Below are 26,835 nucleotides of genomic sequence, written 5' to 3'. Positions count from 1 at the left end.
ATTACTTAAATACCAGATACATTTTAGTCCTCTACATAAGTGTTTGGAAGTTACTTATGTTTATATGAAATGAAGCTATTAATACTTTTCTACAGCAGTAACTGCACACCAGGAAGGCCAAGACAAACACAAATCAAGGAATGGAGTTTTCCCAAAGCTGCAGTGTGAAAAGACTATAAACAGTTGATTCCATACACATGAATGGGTTTCTTTGCTATAGGAAATCCAAGTGGAGTAAGGAATGGAGATGTGTAAAAAGGATTCTTAAGGGGGAAGAAGGATGACACCCTGTAAGCATTTAGTTTTCTGCCCCTTCTGCTGCATCGCATTCTTCTCCTGCACTGTCTGATGTCCATAACTAGAAAAAAAGAATTATTATTGAATTATTATTTCTAGATTAGACAAGTATACAGTTCTATCAATATATCCAAGCATACTTCTAAGATCAGTAGATTATTCAAACATATAGAATAGAAATTATGGCTAAGAGTTAAAGTTCTATCTCTCAAAACCTCAAATACCATGGACACCCCCCACCTACAGAGTACACCCTTTTAGACCTTTCACCACAAAACTACACACACACATATTCACTATTCAAAGTACTCTTTTACAGCTTACTCTTTTTATTTATAAAGTGCTATTATTTCACCGTAAGGTGACATTTTTAGAATTTAATGCTGCCTCCATTCCCAGCAAGACAATGTGCTCCTTAAAAAGTACCACTAATGTATAAGACTAATAAGGCAAACAAATTTTAAAGAGGAGGGGAAAGCCCACCATCAAAAGACTAACATATTTAAAAAGAAACAGGCTTATACTGTGCTGCTCCAAAGAGTGGATGATAAAAGTTACAGGAAAGAAGTGTGTGTACATATACATATACTGAATGGATTCTTGAATTTAGGTAGGATGTTAAGATTAAGAAAACTTCTCTCAAAGAAATCTAATTTCAGGTCGGGATGATAAAATATACATATATACCCACAGATAGTCATTATTTACTGAAAATAGTAATTCATAAAATGGGTTTTTATTAAACAATACCAAGATGTTGTTGTTATGAGCCTTCGAGTCATACCTGACTCATAGTGACCCCTCCTTGGGTTTCCGAGGCAGTATCACTACGGAAGTAGGATTGCTCAACCTTCCTTCTGAGGAGTGGCTGGTGGGTTTGAACCGCCAGCCGTCTAGTTTGCAGGCAAGTGTCTTAGCCACTATGCTACCAGAGCTCCCAATACCAAGATATCACTGGCAATTTTAGAAAAGCTAGCTCTTCTTACATAATTTTTAAGTTATAATTGCCACTCCTCGGAAGGAAGGTTGGGCAATCTACTTCCGCAGTGATACTACCTCGGAAACCCAAGGAGGGGTCGCTATGAGTTGGGTCCGACTTGATGGCACATAACAATTGCTAATATACTTTCTTTTCTTTTTTTTAAAAGATTTATCTATCAGATGAGGTTTATTTGGGCAGAAGATTCATAAATCGGGTAGTACCAAACCATATGTGGAAAAGTAATTGCTAATATACTTTTAAAAAGCAAAACAGAAAAAACTTGAAGAAGTGTTTCTGTTTCTATAAGAGAGAAAATAAAATAAAGCAAAAACAATGACCATCTTTGACGTAATGAAATGTAGCTTCAAGATGTAGTTGAGAAGAGGTATAAATGCTCAGTTTGATTTTCTTTTATCAAAGTAATTTGCTGGTTACTCTTCTATTGTTACCTCGCAACTACAGGGATTTCTCATGACCAGGAATGTACTTTCAGTGAATATTTGCAGTGTTGAACAGACATGGTGCTAATCTCTCTATCTATATAGCTACATCCATCCATCCATCTTTACGATATTTTGCAAAATACTTAAACTACAGATAAAGATGTAATGATGAGCTCAAGTATAGCAGGGATTGTGGGGCTGGCGCGGGATAGGGCAGTGTTTCGTTCTGCTGTGCATGGGGTCGCTATGAGTCGGAAACGACTCCACGGCACTTAACAACAACAACAGATAAAGAGAACTTTCTCAAATCCCCTTACTGCCCCATTTGCCCCAAAAACTTAGCTGAAAAACACCAAACTGGGAGCTAGGGGGTATGTTTATATTTAAAATAAAATATGTATTACATTGGGCAAATCTGTTGCAAAATATCTCCTGAAAATATTAAAAAGCAAGATGCCACTTTGAAGACTAAGGTGCTTCCTGACCCAAGCTATGATGATATCCCCTCATATACATGGGAAAGCTGGACAATGAATAAGGAAGAACAAACAAGAATTGATGCCTTTGAATTCTGGTGTTGGCAAATAATGTTGACTATATCGTGGACTGCCAGTAGAACAAACAAATCTGTCTTGGAAGAAGTATAAACAGAATGCTCCCTAGAAGTGAGGATGGATTCAACAATGGGCTCAAACATAGCAACAATGGAGGATGCCACAGGACCAGGCAAGTGTCTCATTCTACTGTACACAGTATAGCTATGAGTTCATTCCCTTCTTTTACCTTAAATAAAAATTTTAATTATCAAATTTACCTAAACCTATAAAATAAACTAAATTTGATATATATATTTTTTTCTTCATTACATCCTTCATCATCTGTTTATCCAAGAAATAAAAAAAGAAACCACTGCCATCGAGTTGACCGACTCATAGCAACCCTATAGGACAGAGTAGAACTGCCCATATGATTTCCAAGGCTATAAATCTTTACAGAAGCAGGCTGCCTCATCTTTCTTGTGGAGAAGCTGGTGGGTTTGAACCACCCAAATTTTTGGTAGCAGCCCCACTGCACCATGAGACCTCCAGAAAAAGAAAAGAAAAAACAAAACAAAGAAACCCAGAGGCCTTCCTTAGAAGCAGATTTGAAGTACAAACCTAAGTGAGGAGGTGGAATAAATTTAGGTATATATTTACTCTTTATCAAATTCTGGTAGAACAGCACCAGAGTTTACAAATTACAGTTTTACTAGAACAAGGCACTTCAGGCAATTTTAGGAAAGTTTAGATACTTACATAATCCCTAACTTGCTATAGCTACTTTATTCAAAGAAGAAAATACTTAGATAATTTTTCTATATTAATTTATTAACATCTACATTCCAATGAAATAGTCAATGCTATTAACATTCTGAATTCCTGCAATCTTAGTATGTTCGCAGGAATGTCCAATAAAATGCCTAAGCATCTCAAAAACCTGTCTACAAAAGAATTAACTGTCATATATAAAATACTTACAAATACTTAATGCTTTTATTTATGTATCTATTTATTTTTTAAAGAGAAAGTATAGCTCCTATATAACTATTCCAAAAGATAGAGTGAATAAAAAAATGTATAAATACTTTTGCTCCTAAAAAGGAAATTAATGAAAAGAATTAACAACTCACTGTTAGGTTGTCTCTAAGCAACTGCATGATAAGGGTACTGTCTTTGTACGAGTCTTCATTCAGTGTATCAAGTTCTGCAATGGCCTCATCAAAAGCCTGGTAAATATTAATACCCATGGTAAAAATAATGTCATCTATAGGAAATGGTTAATCTACAAACACTACATCCATTTTTATAAACAGGTGAACATCTACCCCATGTTCTAAAATCAATTAATAGTAAGACTAAATGGAATCGTTCCCTCTGTTTCAGGACTTCTGAGTATAACTGAAAACACACAAAGCTTTATTTATTTAAACAGTAAACAAGTATTTCTTGGTTCTATCACAGACTACACAGCACAATAGCTATGCTTAATATACATCTTACCAGTAAGAACTACTATTAGCAAAGCATCCCATTTTTAGACACTTCGGCAGGACTAATTTCCAATCCTCTTACCTTTCTTCTTATTCATAGTTCTTTGATAACTCTGACGAATGTGTTCTTTAAGCAGACATTATTGCTTATAAGCACAGTAGAGGAAGATTAAGGGGTTGAGAGTTGGAGGGGTAGGCCATCATGATGGTACGAAAAAGGAAGAGACAGCTAAATACTTAGAGTAAAATTATACCTAGGTATCTAATTAGAAAATATCTTAAAATCAACATACTTGCTATCTCAAATAACTCTAGCAGTAGAGATTTCCTGAATACATAGCTTACCGTTTTAGCCAGCGTACAGGCAAGCTCTGGGTTATTAAGGATCTCATAGTAAAATACAGAAAAGTTAAGAGCCAGCCCCAGGCGGATTGGATGCGTAGGCTGCATCTCCTTCTTGCTTATATCAAATGCTTCTTGGTAAGCTCCTTGTGAATTATCTATCGTTTCTGTGAAGGAAAAAAAAAAAAAGCACAACACTGTAAATACCCATCCAGTATACAGCACGCTAACGCCTTTAATATATGCTATTAACTCTTGGTAAAACGAAATTTTTCCCTTTAACACTCTTTCACAACCATCAAAAGCAAACTGAAAATACTATCATGTACTAGGGATTTAAAAACTAGTTTATAATTTTGCTTGCTAATAATCAGTTTAATAAAAACCATTAGATAATATACTAAATATTTCTGTCTATGGCTATAATCATTTTCTTTCATATCTGTTAATTTTATTACCTGGAAAAGCAGCAATTTAGAATAATTTAATTGGAACACCCTTTCCCCAAAATAATGGAGAAAAACACTTTTACAAAAATCATTAACATCAAAATCTCTATTTTTGTAATTTATTTGTAAAGACAATACTAACCCTTGGTACCAAGATGCATTTCAAGAAAGACAGTAAAAAAACAGTACCAATTTGTACAGAACAAAATCTGTTCTACATTTGATTACTAACCTAATAAAAATGTTACTCCACCATCACTCATCTGTCAGTTTGTGGTACTGTGGTGGCTTGTATATTGCTATGATGCTGAAAGCTATGCTACCAGTATTTGAAATACCAGCAATGTCACCCAGGGTGGACCAGGGTGGACAGGTGTCAGAGGAGCTTCCAGACCAAGAAGAAGGATGTGGGCAGGTCCACTTCTGAAACAATTATGACACAGGCAAGCTCTTGGTTATTAAGGATCTCACAGTAAAATACAGAAAAGTTAAGAGCCAGCCCCAGATGGATTGGATACGTAAGCTGCATCTCCTTCTTGATTATATCAAATGCTTCTTGGTAAGCTCCTGGCAAATTATCTATATAAAATTATCATACAGTGATGGAAAATGAGCCCCTCAGGGTGGAAGGCACTCAAATGACTAGGGAAGAGCTGCCTCCTCAAAGCAGAGTCAAGCCTGATGTGGTCAGAGTAGTAAAGTATTCGGGACCTTCATTTGCTGATACGGCACAAATCAAAATAAGAACTAGCTGAAAATATCCATTAATAATTAGAATCTACAAAATATGAATCTAGGAAAATTAGAAGTTGTAAAAAATGAAATGGAATGTTTGAAAATAAATGTATATCCCTAGGCATTACTGAGGTGAAATGGACTGGTATTAGCCATTTTGAACCAAACAATCATATAGTCTACTATGCGGGGAATGACAAATTGAAGAGGAATTGCATTACGTTCATTGTCAAAAAGAAAATTTCAAAGTCCTTCCTGAAGTACAATGCTGTCACTGATAGAGTAACATCCATATGGCTAAAGGAAGACTAGTTAATACTACTATTACACAAATTTATGCACCAACCACCAAAATCAAAGATGAAGAAAGTGAAGATTTTTACCAACTTCTACAGTCTGAAATTGATCAAACATGAAATGAAGATGCATTGACAATTATTGGTGATTGCAATGTGCAGACTGGAAAGAAAGAAGGATTAGTGGTTGGAAAATATGTCCTTGATAATAGAAATGATGCCAGGAATCTCATGACAGAATTTTGTAAAACTAACAATATAGTCACTAGAAATACCTTTTTCAAACATCAACTTTACATGTGGACCTTACCAGATGGAATATATAGGAATCAAATCACCTACATATATGGAAAAAGATGTTGGAGAAGCTCAATATCTTAAGTCTGAACAAGGCCAGGGGCCAACTATGGAATAGGTCAATTGCTCATATGTGAGTTTAAGTTGTTGTTGTTATGTGCCATCAAGTCGGCCGGCTCCAACTCATAGTGACCCCTCCTTGGGTTTCCGAGGCTGTATCACTACAGAAGTAGATTGTCCAACCTTCCTTCCGAGGAATGGCTGGTGGGTTTGAACCACCAGCCTCTGGTTAGCAGTCAAATGCCTTAGACACTACGCTACCAGAACTTCTAGTTTAAGTTGAAGGTTAAGAAAATTTAAACAAGTCCAAGAGCGCCAAAGTACAACCCTGACGATGTCCCCTTTGAATTTAGAAACCATGAACAGATTTGATATATGCACAGGGAGATAGCTCGGGGGGGCAGGAGTGCATGGGAGGGACAGACACAGGGAAGAGGTGGTTATGGGGAGGAAGTGGGAGGAGAGCTATTGCACTGTGAGAGATTGCACTCAATGTCATGTGACAAAGTGTATGTGAACTACTGTATGGAAGATGAATTTGCTCCATAAACTTTCACCCAAATCACAATAATTTCTTTCCTTTTTTTTTTTTTTTAAAGAATAGATTTGATGAACTGAATACTAAATGACCAAAGATCTGACAAGCTGTGGGATGACATCAAGGATACTGTATATGAAGAAAGCAAAAGGCCAATAAAAAGATAGGAAAGAAAGAAAAGATTAAAATAGATGTAGAAGAGACTCTGAAACTTGCTCTTGAATGGAGAGTAGCTAAAGTGAAGAAAAATGATCAAGTAAAAGGTCTGAACAGAAGATTTCAAAGGGCAGTTTGGGAAGACAAAGTATTATAATGAAATGTGCAAATACTTGGAGTTAGAAAATCAAAAGAGAAGAACATGCTCAGTAGTCCTTAAGCTGAAAGAACTGAAGGAAAAATTCAAGCCTCAAGTTGCAATACTGAAGGTTTCTATGGGCAAAATACTGAACAATGTAAGAAGCATCAAAAGATGGAAAACAGAGTCACTGTACCAAAAAGAACTGGTCAAAGTTCAATCACTTCAGAAGACAGCATATGCAAAAACCAATGATACTGAAGGAAGAAGTCCAAGCAGCACTGACGGAACTGGCAGAAAACAAGGCTCCAAGAATTGACAAAATACCCACTGAGATGTTTCAACAAACAGATACATGCTGGAAGAGCTCACTCATCTACACCAAGAAATCTGGAAGACATCTACCTGGCCAACCAGGTAGAAAAGATGCTTATCTGTACCCATGCCAAAGAAAGTTATCCACAAAAGAATGTGGAAATTATTCAACAATATCATTAACATCCTATGTAAGTAAAATTTTACTGAAGATAATTTCAAAATGGTTGCAGCGTTACATAGAGAACTGTCAAAAACTCAAGCTGGATTCAGAAGAAGATGTGGAATGAGGAATGTATCACTGGTGATATCAGATGGATCTTGGCTGAAAGTAGGGAATACCAGAAAGATGTTTACCTGTGTTGTAGGGACTATGCAATGCCATCCCACTGTTTGAATCATGACAAACACTTAATATTATGAAGAATAGGAATTCAAACATTTAACTGTTCTCATGTGGAACCTGTACATGGACCAAGAGGTAGTCTGTGATACTGTGGTGGCTTGCATGTTGCTGTGCTGCTGGAAGCTATGTCACTGATTCTTCAAATACCAGCAGGGTCACCCATAGCCAACAAGTTTCAGCAGAGCTTTCAGACAATGATATTCTCATCCCATGGGAAGCCCCTAACATTTGTGTTCATGCTGAACCTGTACATAGAAAGAGGAAGTTGTCAGAACACAACAGGAGATAGCTCAGGGTTTAAAATCAGAAATGGTGTGTGTCAGGGCTGTATCCTTTCACCGTATTTATTCAATTGCATGCTGAACAAATAATCCAAGAAGCGGGACTATCTGAAGAAGAATGTAGTATCAGAATTGGAGGAAGAATCATTAATAACCTGAGATAAGCAGATGACACAACCTTACTTGCCAAAAGTGAGATGACCTGAAACACTTACTGATGAAGATCAAAGACTATAGCCTTCAGCATGGATTACACCTCAACATAAAGAAAAGAAAAATCCTCACAACTAAAACAATTAGCAACATCATGATAAATGGAGAAAAGATTGAAGTTGTCAAGGATTTCATTTTACCTGGATCCACAATCAATGCCCATGGAAGCAATAGTCAGGAAACCAAACTATGTACCACATTGGGCAAATCTGCTACAAAAAACCTCTTTAAAGTGTTAAAGAGCAAAGATGTCATTTTTAAGACCAAGGTGTGCCTGACCCAAGCCATGGCATTTTCAATAGTCTCATATGCATGTAAAAGATGGACAATTAATGTTGTTGTTGTTGTTATGTGCTACCCAGTCGGATCCAACTCATAGCAACCCCTCCTTGGGTTTCCGAGGCAGTATCACTACGGAAGTAGATTGCCCCATCTTTCTTCCCAGGGGTTGGTTGTTGGTTTGAACTGCCAGCCTTCTAGGTTAGCAGTCAAGTGCCTTAGGCACTATGCTACCAGAGCTCCTTGACAATGAATAAGGAATACTAAAGAAAAACTGGCATACTGGAATAAGGTATTGGTGAAGAATGCTGAATATACCAAGAGCTTCCAGAACGAACAAATCTGTCTTGGAAGAAGTACAGCCAGAATGCTCCATCGAAGTCAGGATGGCAAGACTTTGTCCCACATACTTTGGACATATTATCAAATGGGACCAGTCCCTGTAAAGACATCATGCTTGGTATAGTAGAGGGTCAGTAAAAAAAAGAGGAAGACCCACCACGAGATGGATTGGCAGAGTGTCTCCAACAATGGTCTCAAACATAGCAACGATTGATTATATAAGGATGACACAGGACTGGAGACGGTTTCATTCTTTTGTACATTCTTTTGTCGCTATGAGGTGGAACCAACTTGACAGCACCTAATGACATTCACTCAAAAAACATTCAGGAAATGTTAACACTAATCTGATTATTCCAACGTTTCTGCAAGTGCTGGTATCCTGAGTGAGGCCATTATTTATCCCTTCATGGCCTGAATGTGTACATTTTTCTTTGTCTGAACTGGCATATCTACTGACTTAAACATGGATGTATAACCCTCAAATATTAATGTGCTCTTGTTTTACTGGTACATAAGGAAGCAATCTGGTGAGTAGTAAAGTGTCGAAATCCTTAGGTGACAAATATGGTATCTCAGGTTATCAGAATATTCTATGTGGAACTTGAAAGTGCCAATGAGCCAGAAAGGATTAAATCCGATTAGTATTACTATAGCTATGTCTCATTCACCCAAAGACATCCCTATGATTTGCTAAAGTTTAAATGTTCAGTTCTGTGAAAATGTTTGCTATGTAAAATTTTGCTTTTTTTTCCCACTTCATTTTGTTTGGTTTTATTTGTGTTCATTATCTCACACAGAAAGTCTTTTTTTTAAAAAAAAAAAAAACAACTTTTTATTGTGATTTGGGCAAAACACAAAGCAAACTGGTTATCTATTCAGCAATTCACACACATTTTGTTTTGTGATATTGACTGCAATCCCCACAATATAACATCACTCTTCCCACTTCCTCCCAGTGTTTACCATTTCCTTTCATTCTTCTTTTCTCTCCCATCCTGCCTTCTGAGCTTCCTCCCTAGGCAAATGCTACCCTTTTGATCTCATATGGTTGACTGTTCTAAGCAGCACATAACTCCCTGGTGTTACTGTATACCTCATAGGCTCATCTATTGTTTGGCTGAAAGGTGAGCCTTGAGGGTGAGTTCAGTTCCAGGCTTGAAGGATGTCTAAGGGCCATGATCTTGGTGGTCTTACCAGTCTCTATCAGACCAGTCAGCCGGTCTCTTATTATTTTGCTCCACATTTTTCTCTCACTCTAATCTAAGACTTCCTATTGAGACCCCTTTCAGAAGGATCAGCAGCGGTAGCTAGGTACCATCTATTCTTCTGGTCTCAAGGTGGTGGAAGCTGGGGTTTGTGTGCTCCATTGGTACTTTGGACTAATTGTATCCATACATCCTTGACTGTCTTCACTCTTCTTTGCTCCAGACAGGGAGACAGCAACAGTTGCAATTTAGATGGCAGTTTTGCTTATCTTTATGGTAACAGACATTACACATCAACAGTAGATTAAGTTTAGTAGAGATTTTGTTGCAGCAGGATACAGCCTTTTTCTCTTTATATCTTCAGTTATCACTGATCCTTGGTGTTTTGGTTACATTGTGCTGCTCTAACAGAAAATACCATAAGTGGAGAGCTTTAACAGAGTATTCTCTTACAGTTTTGGAGGCTAGAAGTCTGAGTACCAAGTGCCAACTCTAGGGGCTGGGTGAAAGCCCCCTGACCTTGGGCTTCAGCTCTGCCTCTGGCTCTCTTTAGGCAGCTGCTGCCTGCTGAGGTTGGCTAACCCAAGGTCGACAAGTAAAAAGACACAGTCCCAAGATTATCAAATAACACAGCAAACCATTAGTTCAAGTCCAGAGAGTCTCAAGATCAGCAGGAAACATGGCAGGCTGCTATGAAGATTCAGCTTTATGCAGGGTCCAAACATGCCACAAAAAAGAAAGAAAAAAACCCCCCAAACTGCAGATCTTTCTCAACGTTTCTCCTTATATACTGGAAGCAGACCACATCCCTAAAACAGCTAGCTACTTAGCTACACCTGTAGATTCTACTATGTGTAGTCAATCACCAATCTCACCATGAGAGATAACTACATCCAGCTGCCCAGCCACTCAAAACCAGGCCCAGCCACACTGACACATAACCTTAACTACCAAATTTAGGGTGGTAAAATGATGTCATTTTCAGTTAGTAACTACCCGTGGAGGTATTGTCCATGTGAGTACCCCAAATCTTCTTTGGATGGGACACAGTTAAGAACTAATAATAAACTAAATGGAAATCTAAAAAAGGATTTAAGTGATATTTCTATCTAGAGTTTACTTGGTAAATTTGGTAGCAGGCATATACATAAAATTTAATCAGATCTGTACTACATTTCCTAAGGAACTCTAGTAGTACAGTGGTTAAAACATCTAGCTGCTAACCATCAGGTCGGTGTTTCAAACCCACCAACAACTCTGTGGGAGAAAGATGAGACAGTCTGTTTCCTTAAAGATTTACAGCCTTGGAAATCCTATGGGGCAGTTCTATCCTATCTGACAAGGTCACTATGAGTGGGTTTTTTTCTTTTTTGGGGGGGAGGGGATATATTATACTCTAGGGGGAGCTCTGGTAGCATAGTGCCTAAGGCACTTGACTGCTAACCAGAAGGCTGGCAGTTCAAACTCACCAGCCACTCCTCGGAAGGAAGATGGGGCAATCTACTTCTGTAGCAATACTGCCTCGGAAACTCAAGGAGGGGTCGCTATGAGGTGGGTCCAACTAGATGGCACATAACAACAACAACAACATATTATACTCTGCTACTGATGTTCTAAGAGACTGAGTTCACTGCTAATAAATTTACTTTGACTTTTCTACAGTGAAGTTAGGCGACTTTGTTATTCCATATTTTCTGTGATAGCCTAAAGTAAAAGTTATATAAGTATCTAATACTCAAATCTACTAATCTACTCTATTAATCAACACTTCTTGTGTATTCAATTTTCTGTAGTAAAGCCTAAGAATGTGGGTCATTTAAACTTAATTCTAAAACTGGAAAGAAACTATACACTGACAATAAAATCCACTTACCTCACCTCTCTTCAGAAATGTGCTTATAATTAATAGTCAAAATTGTAACTCTTTAAAATATGTAGTAGCCAGATGGATTAATATGACAGCCAAGAAAAGCATAACATCCTGTTTTTATATTCTGTATATAATTTCCAGTTATCTTAAGTTTCAAAGTGTAATGACACTGGAGGCCACGTAAAATACAGAATTACTTATAAAGCATATAAAAAGAACGTTGGATCTAACATTATGGTCAATCAAATTCTAAAGCATAAATGATTAAGTTGGAGTTTAACACCTATCAGATCATAACTGGTTTCATTTTAAAAAAAAAGGAAATAGGGTTTAAAATGTAAATTCATGACTATATTTTCATTTTTGAGAACACAGTAACATTATTCATTTTCTTTATAAAGTTACAAAGAACTACAAAGTACATACAAACCAATTTACTTACGTTTTCGATCATCACCACAAGCTACTTCAGCAAGGTATCGGAAATAATCTCCCTTCATTTTCAGATAGAAGACCTTACTCTCTGGATTGGTGGCATTGGCTATTAAATACTTATCCAACAATTCCTGAAAAAAAATAAGATAAAAAAATTAAGCATGAATAAAAGGTATTTAGTTACAGATACTAACTTAAAATGATACATTTCTGCCTACAATACATTTGAATTAACAAACACAATCAACTACCCCAAACTCGAAGCATTTTTTAGAAAGCAGAGATCAAGATGCTTGTCCTTTGTTGGTCTGGTAGGTTTTATGTGATTTGGCCCATAACAACAAGTAGTATTTCTAATAGTAAAGGCAGATTATACCAACACTGTAATTAGAAAAAAGCCTGTCTGTTCACTCATCCTTTCTTTCAATAAATATTTACTGATATTTACACTAAGTGCTAGGTAGAGTATTTGAATCAGAAGGAGATACAAAGACTTAAGATAAGAGCTCTGCTCTCAAGGAGCTCACAGTCTAATGAGAAAAGAGATGAATACACCAAGAGTTTATGAGCTATATGAATAAGGGGCTGTGGAAGACAGAGATCAAGCAGTTAGTAGGTTTTTCTTGAGACAGCAGCTGGTTAGACAGGCTTCACTGGGAAATGGACACTTGAATTGTCAAGAAGGAACAGTAGGAAAGAACCAGGAAGAACATGGGTTGTAGAGTCATTTTAAGGAGTAGAAACAAAATGTATAAGGTATCAGGTATGAGGGAAAATAGTATAATCAACACAGCCTCAAATAGTGCTATTCCAGGTCCTCTGCATACCAGTGCCAATCCAAAACAGGTTAAGTACAGCCACTAAGAGTGTTTTACAAACTTATATAGCAATCTGACAGAGTGATTTTGTCTACTGAATATAATTAATAAAAAACTGGGCTTATTTTTAAATGTTTTTTTCTGTTCCAATTCATACCAAAAAAGTTTTTTTTTTTTTTTTTAAATGCATTTGATCCAGGGAGGTAGTGTTCCACAAACTGAACTCTTTGTACTTCTGGAGGTACAAGGTGTGCCTAGGAGAATAAAAAGTTACAAAAGATACCATAAAGAAATATGGTAGCTATCTTCCTAGAACTGACAATTGTGCTTGATGCTAAGTAATTATAAACATTTTTGCATTAAAAAATATAATGGAGTAGAATGAAATTCTCAGAAATTTTAAGATACTAAATGTACCTATAACATAGAGGTTTATTTTGGGAATGAAACCAATAAATACACATAAAAGCATAGAATAATGTGTGGCATATGTTAAATATTCAATAAATGTTAGCTATTATCAGCTAGCCAGGTGTTCACACTCTTTTGCCTAGGTGCAAAGTTTGAGAAGCACTGCTTTAGGCAAAGAACACACAAGATGGTATCTGTGTTTGGAAAAATAGCTATAGATATAAAATCAGTTAACACTATATAAAAATACCAACCATGACACAAAATGGGAAAGTATGAAGAATCATCCAATGAGACTATTTAGAATTCATGTGAATATCTTACTGAAGAAGAAAAAGAAAGTTGTTTACAGATCTAAAACAAGAAAAAGTTTAGAATATGTAGTTACAATCCTCAAAGAACACTTTCTTGTTCTTTACCTGACTGAAAATGGCCTAAACAAAATGACTACATCCATAAGTCATTTTAAAGGAAATAATCAGAAATTATTTTTACATGTTTAAATTTCAGAGATATTTTAAATGTTTAGATTGAAAAAACCAAACAGATTTCAAGTGGCCTTGAAGCCACTTGAAGGAGAGGGGCACAAAAATAAAGTTGAGAATAAAATAATATAATGAAGATCCAAAATTTAAACATTATAAAAGTGGCACGTACCAATATTGTGGCTTAAATTCAAGAAAGTCTGGGTTCAGAGGGTGGCAACAGAGATCATTAAGGGTCATACTCAAACACTAAATGCAACTGTAAAAACAAGGGCTGTTTCAGCACCGATGTATTCTTGATTAGATGAAAAATAATGTCACCAATACTGACTTTCAATTTTAAAAATATAATAGTACGACAACCACAAGAGTTCACTTGTTTCTAAATCTCAAATGAACTCAGTCATCATTTTTAAAACACAGAATTAATCAAACAAACAAACAAATAAGACACAGTTCCAAAGAAAACAAACACTGTATTTATGATGAGGGAATTACTCTCTCTGCTTGTAACTATACCAAGGAACTATGATGTAAAATAAAACACCCTTCACTTTTCTGATTCCTGTAAGTCAGTCATTCAAGATGAGATCGCAAAAAAGAGCCAGTTCTAATCAAGACATTATTTTTTTTTTACAGCTCTTTCATAAGCTACTCAGTACCCTTTAAGAGTTAGTAATTTTTGATTAAATGTGGTAGCAGAGGCTGAGAAATGTCTGACTAGAATCAGGGCTTGGGCTGAGAAACAGAAAAGAGAAATTTAGAATTTAGCACCAATCCCCTAAGACACTACTGTCAGATGTGGAAGTTGTTAACAATGATTTCATTATTACACTTACTGGCACACTTTCCTTCCAAGGACTCTGAAATATGGTAAAGAGATACTTCATTAGTAACTACACAGCCACGTATGCACTGACTGCAAATTTTCTTCTCTAAAATTAATTTTGATTACTAGTTCAGAGATAGCCGTTACGTACGATTTACAGTGTTGGGCTTTTATAAAGTGACTTGTGCATTACTTCCATCCTGGAGTTTCAGCCAGGTATCATGGTTCTCTGTCAGATGCCACTAGCTCTCTGTGAAGGAAATAACAAGTACAGAATAATTCTGTCTTTCCATATGCTACCAGCAGCAGAGATTTATATTTTAGCCCAGTTAAAAGACAATGGAATCTGTTTAACATTTTAGCATAATATGTTCATGGCTGTATCTGGTATTATTAATATTAACATAGGCTGTAAATACTAGACTATACAGCCTCGTTGTACAACTTAAATTATTTTTTAAAAAATCAGAACAAAGAGAGGGAAAACAGAAAAAACTGACAATTGTGTCCCTGAAAAAGAAAATCTAAGTAGGATTACTGGTAAAGACATAGGAAGAAGAAAGGGACTTGGCTAACCTTTATATATAGCTAAAGTTTCTCCCACTTATTCCTCCTATACATTATTCTTACTAAAGTAAGCAGCAGGTCACCCTTGTAAACTGTTCAACCAGCATATTTTATGATCTTGAGAGACTTAGAAGACTAAGACTGAGGTTCCCTCCAATGGTGGCAGTGTTATTTGATTGAAGGGTAGAATGTAAGTAGTGCATTCCTTTTTGAGAATTTCAGGGAACTATAAAGAGGACAGTGTACTACCCAAAATTACAAGATGTACTAGAAATTGAGGACAGTCTAAGCCAAAGAAATATAAGCAAAAGTGAGTAAAGAAGATGTGATTATACAATTGGTTTTAGGAAATGCTAAAGAACCTTAGAATAGGCTTAATTTCAGGAAAAATGTGATGGAAATAATAATAAAGACCATACCAAAAAACGACAGAGAACTATATAAGAAATGAAATTGTTAAGAAATATCAATGTAAATTTAGTATAGTAACTATTTCTTTTAGACCATGCTTTAGAGAAAAGGCTACTATTAATAAAAAAAACTCTAGTACTAATTCTATCTTTCGCAGCAAATAATTTTTGCATATTAACATCAATCACTGCAACAGTTTTTCTGTAACAATTCACTTGGCAATATTTTGTGACACTGAACAAACGAAAATTACCATTTTATCCTAAACTAAGTGATTTCTGTTTTACAGACAAAATAAACCGCACTTCTTTCATTACATAACTTATTCTTTGTATAAAGAATTAACCTGTTTGAGAGTACAGGTAACAGATGGAGAGCTTTAAAATACAAACAAAATAATCAACAGGATATCAAATGAGTTTTAAGGATTTTCAATTTCCTGTCAGCTTACTGAAATTCATTAAAAAACACACTGTTAACAAGTTCAATCTCTAACTTTAGAGCACATACTGATCACTTGCCATATTATTTTTAGCAGGTTAATAAACACACATATTATAATAAAAGAATTACATTATCCATTCATTCAGTAAATAGTCAAATGCTTATGTGCCAAATCCCATTTCTAAGCATGTTAAATACACTATTTATACATTAACAACTCACTGTGACAATTTTACAAATGAAGAGAACCACAGTCAAGTAACTTGTCCTATGTCCAGAATTTGAACCCAGAGTTTGCATTTCTAGCCACTACCCTAAGAAATATGAGTTAATAATATTTCCTATAATGGAGCATATCTTAGACAGGCTTTGGCCTGAAGTACAGATATACTTTTAATTTAAAAAAAAAAAAAAAAAAAGGAAGATACTGACATTAACATGATTAATAAAATGTAAAAGTCTGTCAAGTATTAATAGAGTATACAAGGCAATGTACGTAGTATTTAGACAAATGGTACATTTGTCTAATAATAAAATCTAAACTAACATTCCAACTTCAAATATTTAATTCCATACTGCTATAATAAAACAACAAAAAAATTTTTTTTAACAAAATTGCATAACATGTGCTGGAAGGTAGAGTGACTATATGCCCAGGTTTGCCCAGGTATATCCCAGTCTAAGCATACTATCCCTATGTAATTATTAATAGTATCTCTTTTCATTCTTAGAAGAATCCTAGTTTGGTGATATTCTCTGATCATCCTGCAGATTCACCTTATAATTCAAGTGTTACTTCATACTTAAAAGGTAAGGACTTAAATTTCTTGCAGTATCATTTAATGTTCAGATAACAATGCTGGAAATATTATTTGATGGCAACAGGTTAAAGATGCTAGAACTTTTTAAGGTATGCACTGATGTGATGTCTTATATTACTATAAGCAGTTATTTCTTTGAAAAAACTTTTCTTAAAAGTCATCTATGTATCAAATGAACAGATGGTGATTAACATAACAAATAGTGAATATTAACCTCATTAATGCAAAAAGAAAAAAAAAATTAAGGCAATTTTAGTAATGATACTTTTAAAGTGTTTATACCTTTATTATTATCATTATTATTACTTTGCTGTCCTCTCCCCACATTCAATTTTCTTTAATATCTCTTTTTCCCCAACCAGATAAAAATCTAGCTGGTATTGTAATGTGCTAACAAGGGAAAGCTTTAACATTTCCAAAACAGTGGCATTTAACAATAGCTACTGTCTAAGTCTGTGCTTATGGTGTTGGTAAAGAATATTAAATATACATGGGACAGTAAGAAGAATGAACAAATCTGTCTTGTAAGAGATATAGCCAGAATGCACCTTAGAAGTAAGGATGCCAAGACTTCAACTCACATATTTGGGACATCTTATCAGGAGGAACATCTTGGAGATGTCCCTGGAGAAGGCCATCATGCTTGGTGAAGTACAGGGTTAGCAAGGAAGAGGAAGACCCTCAATTAGACAGATCGACATAGTGGCTACAACAATGGGGTCAAACATAGCAATAACTGTGAGGATGGCACAGGACCAGGCAGTGTTTTGTTCTGTTGTACAAGGGTCACTGACTTGATGGCAACTAACAAGTCTGTATTGTTCAATACAGTAGACATTAGCTGTCAAGTACTTGAAAGGTAGCTAGTCTTAACTGAGATGTAAAGAAGGAGCCCTGGTGGTACAGTGTTAAGGGCTCAGCTACTAACCAAAAGGTCCGCAGTTTGAATCCACCAGCCATCCTGTGGTAGAAAGATTTGGCGATCTGCTTCCATAAAGATTACAGGTTTGGAAACCCTAAGAGAAGTTCTACTCTGCCCTAAAGGGTTACTGTGACTGTAAAATACACACCAGATTTTGAAAACTTAGAAATATAAAATATGTCATTAATTATTTCTTACACTGATTACATATCGAAATAATATTTTGAATATATTGGGCTAAACAAAATACAGGACTGCAATTAATTTTACCTGCTTATTTTATATTTGTTTTAAAATGTGGCTACTATAAAATTTAAAAACATACCTATGACTCACATTTTATTTCTACAGGACGACACTAGTAAGTAAAGGTAATAAATGTAAGTTGGAGCAGGAGTTCTCAACGCTTTTTATACCCTTCTCGTAACTAACACTAACCCAGGTAAGGGAGGGCAGACAGGCCAAGTACCAAGACACGTGAGGCGGGGGAGAAGCCAGGCCAAGACAGAGCCAAGAATATTCGGGTAAGGGGAGGGAGCCAGGCCACACACCCAAGAGGCAGGAAGGCTGGGAGGAGCCGGGAACTATAGAGCAGTGGGATCCAGGTAAGGGGAGGCCCAAGCAGTTTGGAACAGCTAAGGAAGACAATCTTGTCAGTCAATTTGTCATACTGTGGTGGCTTACATGTTGCTGTGAGGCTTGAGGCTGTGCCACCGGTGCCTCAAATGCCAGCAGGGTTGCACGTGGTGCACAGATTTCAACGCAGCTTACAGACTGAGACAGACTAGGAAAAAGGAAGAGGCCATCCACTTCTCAAAGAACTGGCCAGGGAAAACCTTATGAATAGCAGAGAAATACAGTCTGATACATTACTGCCAACTTTATGAACAGCCCTGAAACACTGTGCAGCCCTGAAACACTGTGCGATACAGTGTAGGAAGACCAGCCCCTTAGGTCGGAAGGCACTCAAAATACAAGTGAAAAAGAGTTACAGCATCAGAGTAGAACCAACCTTAATGATATGGACAAAGCAAAGCTTTCGGGACCTCCATTTCCTGACATGGCACGACTCAATTTGAGGAGAATAGCTGCAAACATCCATTAATAATAGGACGTGGAATGTACGAAGTACGAATCTAGGAAAAATGGAAGTTGTCAAAAATGAAATGAACGCATAAAAATTGATATCCTAGGCATCAGTGAGTTGAAATGGACCAGTTTTGGCGATTTTGAATCAGATGACCATATGATCTACTATGCCGGCAGTGACAGTTTGAAGAGGAATGGCATGGCATTCATCATCACAAAGGATGTTTCAAGATCTGTCCTGAAGTACAATGCTGTCAGTGATTGGATAATATCCATATGCCTACAAGGAAGACCAGTTAAATACTACGATTATTCAAATTTACACACCAACCACCAATGCCAAAGATGAATAAATTGAAGAGTTTTATCAACTTCTGTAGTCTGTATTGACTGAACACACAATCAAGATGTGTTAATTATCACTGGTGACTGGAACACAAAAGTTGGAAACAAAGAAGAATTACCAGTAGTTAGAAAATTTGGCCCTGGTAAGAGAAATAACGCTGGAGACTGCATGACAGAATTTTGCAAGATCAACTTATCCATTGCAAATACCTGTTTTCAACAACACATGGCAGCTATATACATAGACATGACGAGATACAGTACACAGGAATCAGACTGACTAGATACGTGGCAAGAGGCGATGGAAAACCTCAGTATCTTTTGCCAAAGCAAGGCCAGGAGCTGACTGTGTAACAGACCACCAACTGCTCATATGCAAATTCAACTTGAAGTTGAAGACAATGAAAACAAGTCCACGAGAGCCACAATAAGACCTTGTATATATCCTTCCCGAATTTAGAGACCATCTAAAAAACAGATTTGACGCATTGGACACCAATTACCGAAAACCAGAAGAATTATGGGATGACATCAAGAACATTATCCATGAAGAAAGCAAGAGGTCATTAAAAAGACGAGAAAAGAAGAAAAAAACAAAATGGATGTCAGAAAAGACTCTGAAAATTGCCCTTGAGTGGAGAGTAGCTAAAGCAAATGAAAGAAATGACAAGATAAAAAAGCTGAACAGAAGATTTCAAAGAGCAGCTCGAGCAGGCAAAGACAATTATTATAATGAAATGTGCAAAGACCTGGAGTCTGAAAACCAAAAGGGAAAAAAAACATGCTCGGTATTTCTCAAGCTGAAATAACTGAGGAAAAAAATTAAGCATCGCGTTGCAATATGGAAAGATTCTATGGGCAAAATATTGAATAATACAGGAAGTTTTAAAAGAAGATGGAAGATATACACAGAGTCACTGTACCAAAATGACCTGGTAAATCTTCCTCCATTTCAGGAGGTTCATATTATAAAGAACCAATGGTATTGAAGGAAGAAGTTGAAGCTGCACGGAAGGAACTGGTGAAGAACAAGGCACCAGGAATTGACAGAATACCCTCTGAGAAGTTTCAACAAACGGATGCCCCACTGGAGGCACTCACTCTGTTATGCAAAGAGATTTGGAAGACAGCTACCTACCCAACTGAATGGAAGAGATCCATATTTGTACCCATTCCAAAGAAAGGTGATCCCACAGAATGGGGAAATTATTGAACAATATCATTAACATCACACACAAGTAAAATCTTACTTAAGATAATTCATAAACGGTTGCAGCAAAATATTGACAGAGAACTTCCAGAAATGCAAGCTGGATTCAGAAGAGGACGCAGAACGACGGATACCATTGCTGATGTCAGATGGACCTTGGCTTGAAGCAAAGAATACCGGAAAGATGTTTACTTATGTTTTCTTGAGTATTCAAAAGCATTTGATTGTGTGGATCATAACAAATTGTGGATAACATTGAGAAGAATGGGAATTCCAGACCACTTAATTGTACTCAGTGAGGAACCAGTACATAGACCAAGAGGATGTTGTTCAAACAGAACAAGGGAACACTGCATGGTTTAAAATCAAGAAGGGAGTGCATCAGGGTTGTATCATTTCACCATACTTATTCAATCTATATGCTGAGCAAATAATCTGAGAAGCTGGACTATATGAAGAAGAATGTGGCATCAGGGTTGGAGGAAGAATCATTAATAACCTGTGATATGCTGATGACACAACTTTGCTTGCTGAAAGTGAGGATGACTTGAAGCACTTACTGATGAAAATAAAAGAATATAGTCTGCAGTATGGATAACATCTCAATATAAAGAAAACAAAAATCCTCACAACTGGACCTGTAAGCAGCATCACGATAAATGGAGAAAAGATTGAAGTTGTCAAAGACTTCACATTGCTTGGTTCTACAAACAATGTCAATGGAAGCAGCAGTCAGGACATCAGACGACATACAGCACTGGGCAAATAGGCTGCAAAAGACCTCTTTCAAGTACTGAAGAGTAAAGACATCTCTTTGAGGACTAAGGTGGGCCTGACACAAGCCATGGTATTTTCAGTAGCCTCATATGCATGTGAGAGCTAGACAATGAATAAGGAAGACTGAAGAAGAGTTGATGCTTTTGAGTTGTGGTGCTGGCGAAGAATGCTGAGAGTACCATGGACTGCTAAAAGATTGAACAAATCTGTCCTGGAGAAGTATACCTGGAATGCTCCTTGGAGGCGAGAATGGTCAGACTTTGTCTCACCTACTTTGGGCATGTTATCAGAAGGCACCATTCCCTGGAGAAGGATGTCATGCTTGGTAAGGTGGACAGTCGACGAAGGAGGGGAAGGCCCTCAGCGAGACGGACTGCAGCACACAGTGGCTGCAGCGATGGTCTCAAGTAGAGCAAGGATTGTGGAGCTGGCGTGGGACCAGGAAATGTTTCATTCTGCCGTGCACAGGGTCGCTATGAGTTGGAAACTACTCGACGGCACCTAAAACAACTAACACTTTTCTAACTAGTAGCTATCCTAGAAGCTACAGTGATTGAGCACCTGGCTACTAATCATAAGGTCAGCAGTTCAAACACACCAGCACCCCCACAGCAGAAATGACCTGGCAATCTGCTCCCATGAAGTTCAAGCTCTGGAAACCCAATGGGGCTTGAACCCAAGTTCTACTCTGTCACATGGGGTCTCAGTGAGCTGGAATCAACTGAACAGTACAGAACATTGTGGTCCTAAGATGAAATTCATAGAAAATAATACATCTACAAAATTTAAAAATACATTATTTTCCTAACCATAATATAAGGGAGAAATAAAAGTAATTTACAACAAAACAACATACATTTTAATATGTTTATGTTTGTATGTCTAATGTACTCCAATGTTTAACCTAATAATTACCATGAATGCAACAACCTCCAACACAGACTTATACAGGTGAATTGTATTGGTAATTCAAATATCATCAACAGCCTGACTGCCAGTGACAGGAGTTTTCAAAAACAGGTTATAAACAAAACAAAGTACAATCTTTCTTTGAATTTTATATGGAATTTCATATAGGGTACTATCTTGAAATGGCACAGTGTTTTCCTTGAATTATTATTATTTTTTAACTATCTATAATATAAGTTGGGAGCTCTGGTAGCGTAAGCCTAAGGCATTTGACTGCTAACCAGAAGGCTGGCTGTTCAAATCCACCAGCTACTCTTCAGAAGGAAGGTTGGGCAATCTACGTCAGTAGTGATACTGCCTCAGAAACCCAAGGAGGGGTCACTATGAGTTGGATCCAACTCAATGGCAGTGAGTTTGGTTTTTTGTTTATAATAAAAAAGTCATAATGTACAATAGTTTACTACTATTATAAAAGTTCTAAAGAACAGTATTCCCATTCTATTCCTTAGAGGCAACTATAAACAATCTGAGTCATTTTACTTAGTGCTCACTTCCACGCCTCCAATATGTCTATACTAATTTCTTGCTATCAATTTTCACACATTATCTAAATTTAAATATGAACAGAGCTTTGCTACACACAACCCATTCTTTCCTGCCTCTTATAGTTAAATTGCAACTTTTGGTTAAATGAATTATCAGTAGTATTTGTAATTATTACTGTTAAGTGTTATGTAATGCCAAACCAAGTAGTATACTTAGTGTTGTAGTTAAGATTATGTGTCAATTTGGCTGCGCCTAGTTTGGAGTGGGTGGATAGCTGGATGGAGTTATTCCCCCATGATGAGACTGTAATCAATTCCACTGTGGACTCTACTGTGAGCAGCTGAGTAGCTGCCTTAGGGATATGGTCAGTATCTAAGAAGACACTTTGAGAAAGGTCTCTGAGCTTTCTGGCACATCAGGATACTCCATTTGGCTGTCTTCCTCTCAGTGGCCTGCCATGTTGTCTGCCGATCTTGAGACCGTCTCTGGACTTGAACTAGTGGCCTACCATGTTGCTTGGTAATTTTGGGACTGTGCCATTTCACTTATCAACCTTGGGTTTGTCAGCCTCAGCAGTTGCTTGAGTTAAAAGACGCCTCCATGTTCAGGGAGCCAGGAGTTAAGAGGAAAAGCTGAAACCTAAGCTCAAGAGGCCTTCACCCAGCCCCTAGCACCTGCACTTTGAACTCAGAGTTCTAGCCTCCTAAACTGAAAGAAAATAAATACCTGTTTTTGTGGTATTTTCTGTTAGAGGGGCACTAGATAACACTTAGTATACATGTCCTTTTTGTAGAATCTTTCTTTCTCTCCTGGAGTTGTCTCTTTTTGCTTAGTTTTCTTTGACCCTATCACAACCTCTTGCTAAGTTTTCCAACAGAGCCATGAAACCACTTTGAACATTACTTCCCTCACATTCAGATAACCATGACTCATTCCATTATTTTTCCCCTGAAGATATTATCTCTTCCTGGATCCCTTTTGTCCTCCTCTTCCTGCTCCCTAGCTTTCTATGCAGATGTTGTCCTGAGATCCTCTTTTTCTGTGGTTTTCTTTTATGTTGCATTCTGCTTCACAGATCCCATATCTCCTTTCCTTGGTCTATACCTTCATCTTAGCCAAAGACATTCTCTAATAGCTTCCAGAGAGAGAATATGAGAGATAATTTCTTTAATGTTATATTTCCTGTCTGAAAATGTTTTTATTCTCCCCTAACACTAGGTTGATAATTTAGCTAAGTCTGAAATTACAGATTAAAAAGTAGTTGAACTCAGAATTTTTAGGGTACTGCTCTACTAACCTTTAGTTTCAGGGTTGTTACTGAGGAATCTGCTACTACCATTTTATTTTCTGTCTGCCCACTCCAAAAGTCTTAAATTCTTTCTTTCTCTTTCTTATGGTTTTATGAAGATATGCCTTGGTGGTATGATTTTTGTGCATTTACTGTGTTAGGTTCATAGGTTTGATTTTCTTTGATAGTAGCCCAACCCAGATGGATATTGGCTTTCTTAGTCTGGCCTTGCAATTCTCTTACTTTTCCCCTTCTTTCTTTTATTATCATGAGAAACTATCCAGACTTCATCCAACTCTTCTACTAAATTTAATTCTCTGATTTAAAATTTTCTTATTTAATCTCCCCCTCTTCCACTTTAAAAATAGCATATATTGTTTCATGAACGTAATTGTCCTCTTCTCTGAGATTGGTGGTTTTCTCCTATTCCCTTCTGTCTGCTTCCTTAGACAAATGCTATCTGTTCAAACTCAAAATCAAGATATCAAAAATCTGAATGCAAGCTCAGAATGAGGTTCTGCCAATGTTTGGCTTCAATGAGAGAGTGGTAAGGTAGGGTGTCTTAGTACAGGGCTTTTCTCTGGAGCATTGTTTCTTTCTGGGATAGCATAGTGGGGATTTCACCATTCATTATGCATATTTTCACTAATTCTCTGGTTTTCATTTTGTCTCTTCCTTTGCTCAGTTTTACCTAATTTCCCCAAGTCTGGAGATTTTCTAATTCAATTTCTCCACAGGATAAACTTATCTCTTAAATGAGTGAATCAAAGGCAGAATACAGTTATTAACTGTCATTCTATAAAGAGTTCATGAAATTTTTTTTTTTCCATAATGAATGTGCCCTAATCATTACCATCATTATTCATTTTCCCAAATTTGGCCTATGGGAGCTCATTTAAGCTGGAAGCTCTAGTTCTTTTTAGCTGGGGAATGGTATTTAGAACCAAAGGTCTGGGTACTAGATGTGCTGCTCACTGTTTCTAAGTTCTTTCAGTGAAAAACACAAGGAAATATATTTCTGAAAGACCTCATACTGATGTCTTCAATTCAAACTAACAAACAATACAGAATTCTTCCTCCATAATCTGTATCTTTTCTTTACATACAGTGACAATTTGGCTCTTGTTAAAATAAATAAGTAATACACTTATAAGGAGCTCCGGTGGAACAATGTCTAAGGCATTTGACTGCTAACCAGAAGGTTGGTGGTTCAAATCAGCCACTTCACAGAAGGAAGACTGGGCAATCAACTTCCATAAAGATTTATTACTGCCTCAGAAACCCAATGGGGGTCACTATGAGTTGGAATCAACTCGATGCCAGTGGGATTTGGTTTGATTTTTGGGATACATATGCCAAGAAAAACAAACTCCAAACTCACTGCCATAGAGTCGATTCTGCCTCACAGCGACCCCCTTTGGGTTTCTGAAGTGGTAAATGTTTACAGAAGCAGATTGCCCAGTCTTCCTTCTGCTGACTGGCTGATGGGTTTGAACCACCAACTTTCTGGTTAGCAGTCAAATGCCTCAGGCACTACACTACCAGAGCTCAGAGAAAATTCAAATTCTCCCTTCCTTGGTGGTTATTTGCTCAGTTCCTTCCCTTCCTTAAGGTAACACCAACACTTGTCTCTTATACATTCTTCCAGATATTCTATATATTTTAAACATTTCCCTCTATTCCATGTTCACATACTATACACATTGTTCTACACCTTCTCCTCTACCCCAATGTAACACTAACTCTGAGATTATCCCGTTATCTGTACATTTTAATTACCACATTCGATAACACTGAACAGTATTCTACTGTACGGAATATGGTAATAATTACTTAGTCCCTTCTAATGAACAATTAAGTTGCTTCCAATCGTCTTTCCCCTCATTTTGAAAGTATAAATTTACTTTAAAAATTCTAAAAAGAATACTGCATTGTGGAAAGCTTAGAATGGAAAAGCTGAGCTTCCAATCTTTTAATATTTCCAATAATGCACAATTACACACTTGATCCTTACGATAAATTGTTCAATTTTCCTCTTAGGAGGTAATCCAATTCACACTCCCAATAGCAATATATGAGTTTTCCTAGTCTCAACATCTCTGAACCCATGGGATTATAACTCTTTTTATCTTTTCCAATCTTAAAAGTAAAAATCAAATCTTAAAAAGTAGATTTAATTGGCAATTTTCTTCATTACAAATGAAGTTTAACATTTATATGTCGTATCTCTTAATGGTGTGTTTATACTAATTACCACTTTCTCCAGTAAGATTTCTTCCTTATTGATTTTTAGGAACTTTTTATATGTTAATGTTATTAGTTCATTTTCTACATGTATCTCATTAAGAACTTCATGTACTTAAAAATCCTGTCTGCCAATAAACTGCATATATTAATATTTGTACATTATAGAAATTCAAACATTACCAGCATTTCTGAGCAATATGAGATCCACAAGTTAATGTGAGTATGCAATTTTAGCACAAATAAAATAAAAGCAGATGAGCAGAAACGTGACTTTCTCTTATGAACTGAATGTGTCCCCCCACAAAATATGTTTTGAAATCCTAGCTCCTGTACAGGCAGTCCCCAGATTATAAACAAGTTCTATTCCAAAGTCTGTCTTTAAGTCAAATTTGTATGAAGTCGTAAGTACAGTTCATATCTAATATCAGCTGTTGTTGTTGTTGTTATTTGCCGTCAAGTCGGCCCTGACTCATAGCGACCCCTCCTTGGGTTACCAAGGCAGTATCCCTACGGAAGTAGGAATGCCCAACCTTCCTTCCGAGGAGTGGCTGGTGGGTTTGAACCACCAGCCTTCTAGTTAGCAGTCAAGTGCCTTAGGCACTAT

The 26,835-nt window shown here is 36.8% G+C and overlaps 1 protein-coding gene across 1 annotated transcript in view; it reads right to left on the bottom strand.

Moving 5' to 3' along the window:
- Window positions 1-298: 298 nt before the first annotated feature.
- The window catches only part of YWHAQ (tyrosine 3-monooxygenase/tryptophan 5-monooxygenase activation protein theta), a 64,227-nt gene continuing 37,690 nt past the window's right edge, over window positions 299-26,835 (bottom strand). Inside the window, exons 2-5 of the mRNA XM_007935107.2 lie at window positions 12,120-12,243; window positions 4,097-4,260; window positions 3,392-3,487; window positions 299-358 (exon numbers count right to left, since the gene is read on the bottom strand). Of these exons, the coding sequence (XP_007933298.1) occupies window positions 299-358; window positions 3,392-3,487; window positions 4,097-4,260; window positions 12,120-12,243 (444 nt within the window). The remainder of the gene's footprint in view (window positions 359-3,391; window positions 3,488-4,096; window positions 4,261-12,119; window positions 12,244-26,835) is intronic.

This window comes from Orycteropus afer, unplaced genomic scaffold, assembly GCF_000298275.1.
Source record: "Orycteropus afer afer isolate SDZICR_OR568_19922 unplaced genomic scaffold, OryAfe1.0 scaffold00025, whole genome shotgun sequence".
Lineage (NCBI taxonomy): Eukaryota > Metazoa > Chordata > Mammalia > Tubulidentata > Orycteropodidae > Orycteropus > Orycteropus afer.
Note: the sequence above shows the minus strand (reverse complement) of the source record. Positions and strands in the feature narration are given on the sequence as shown.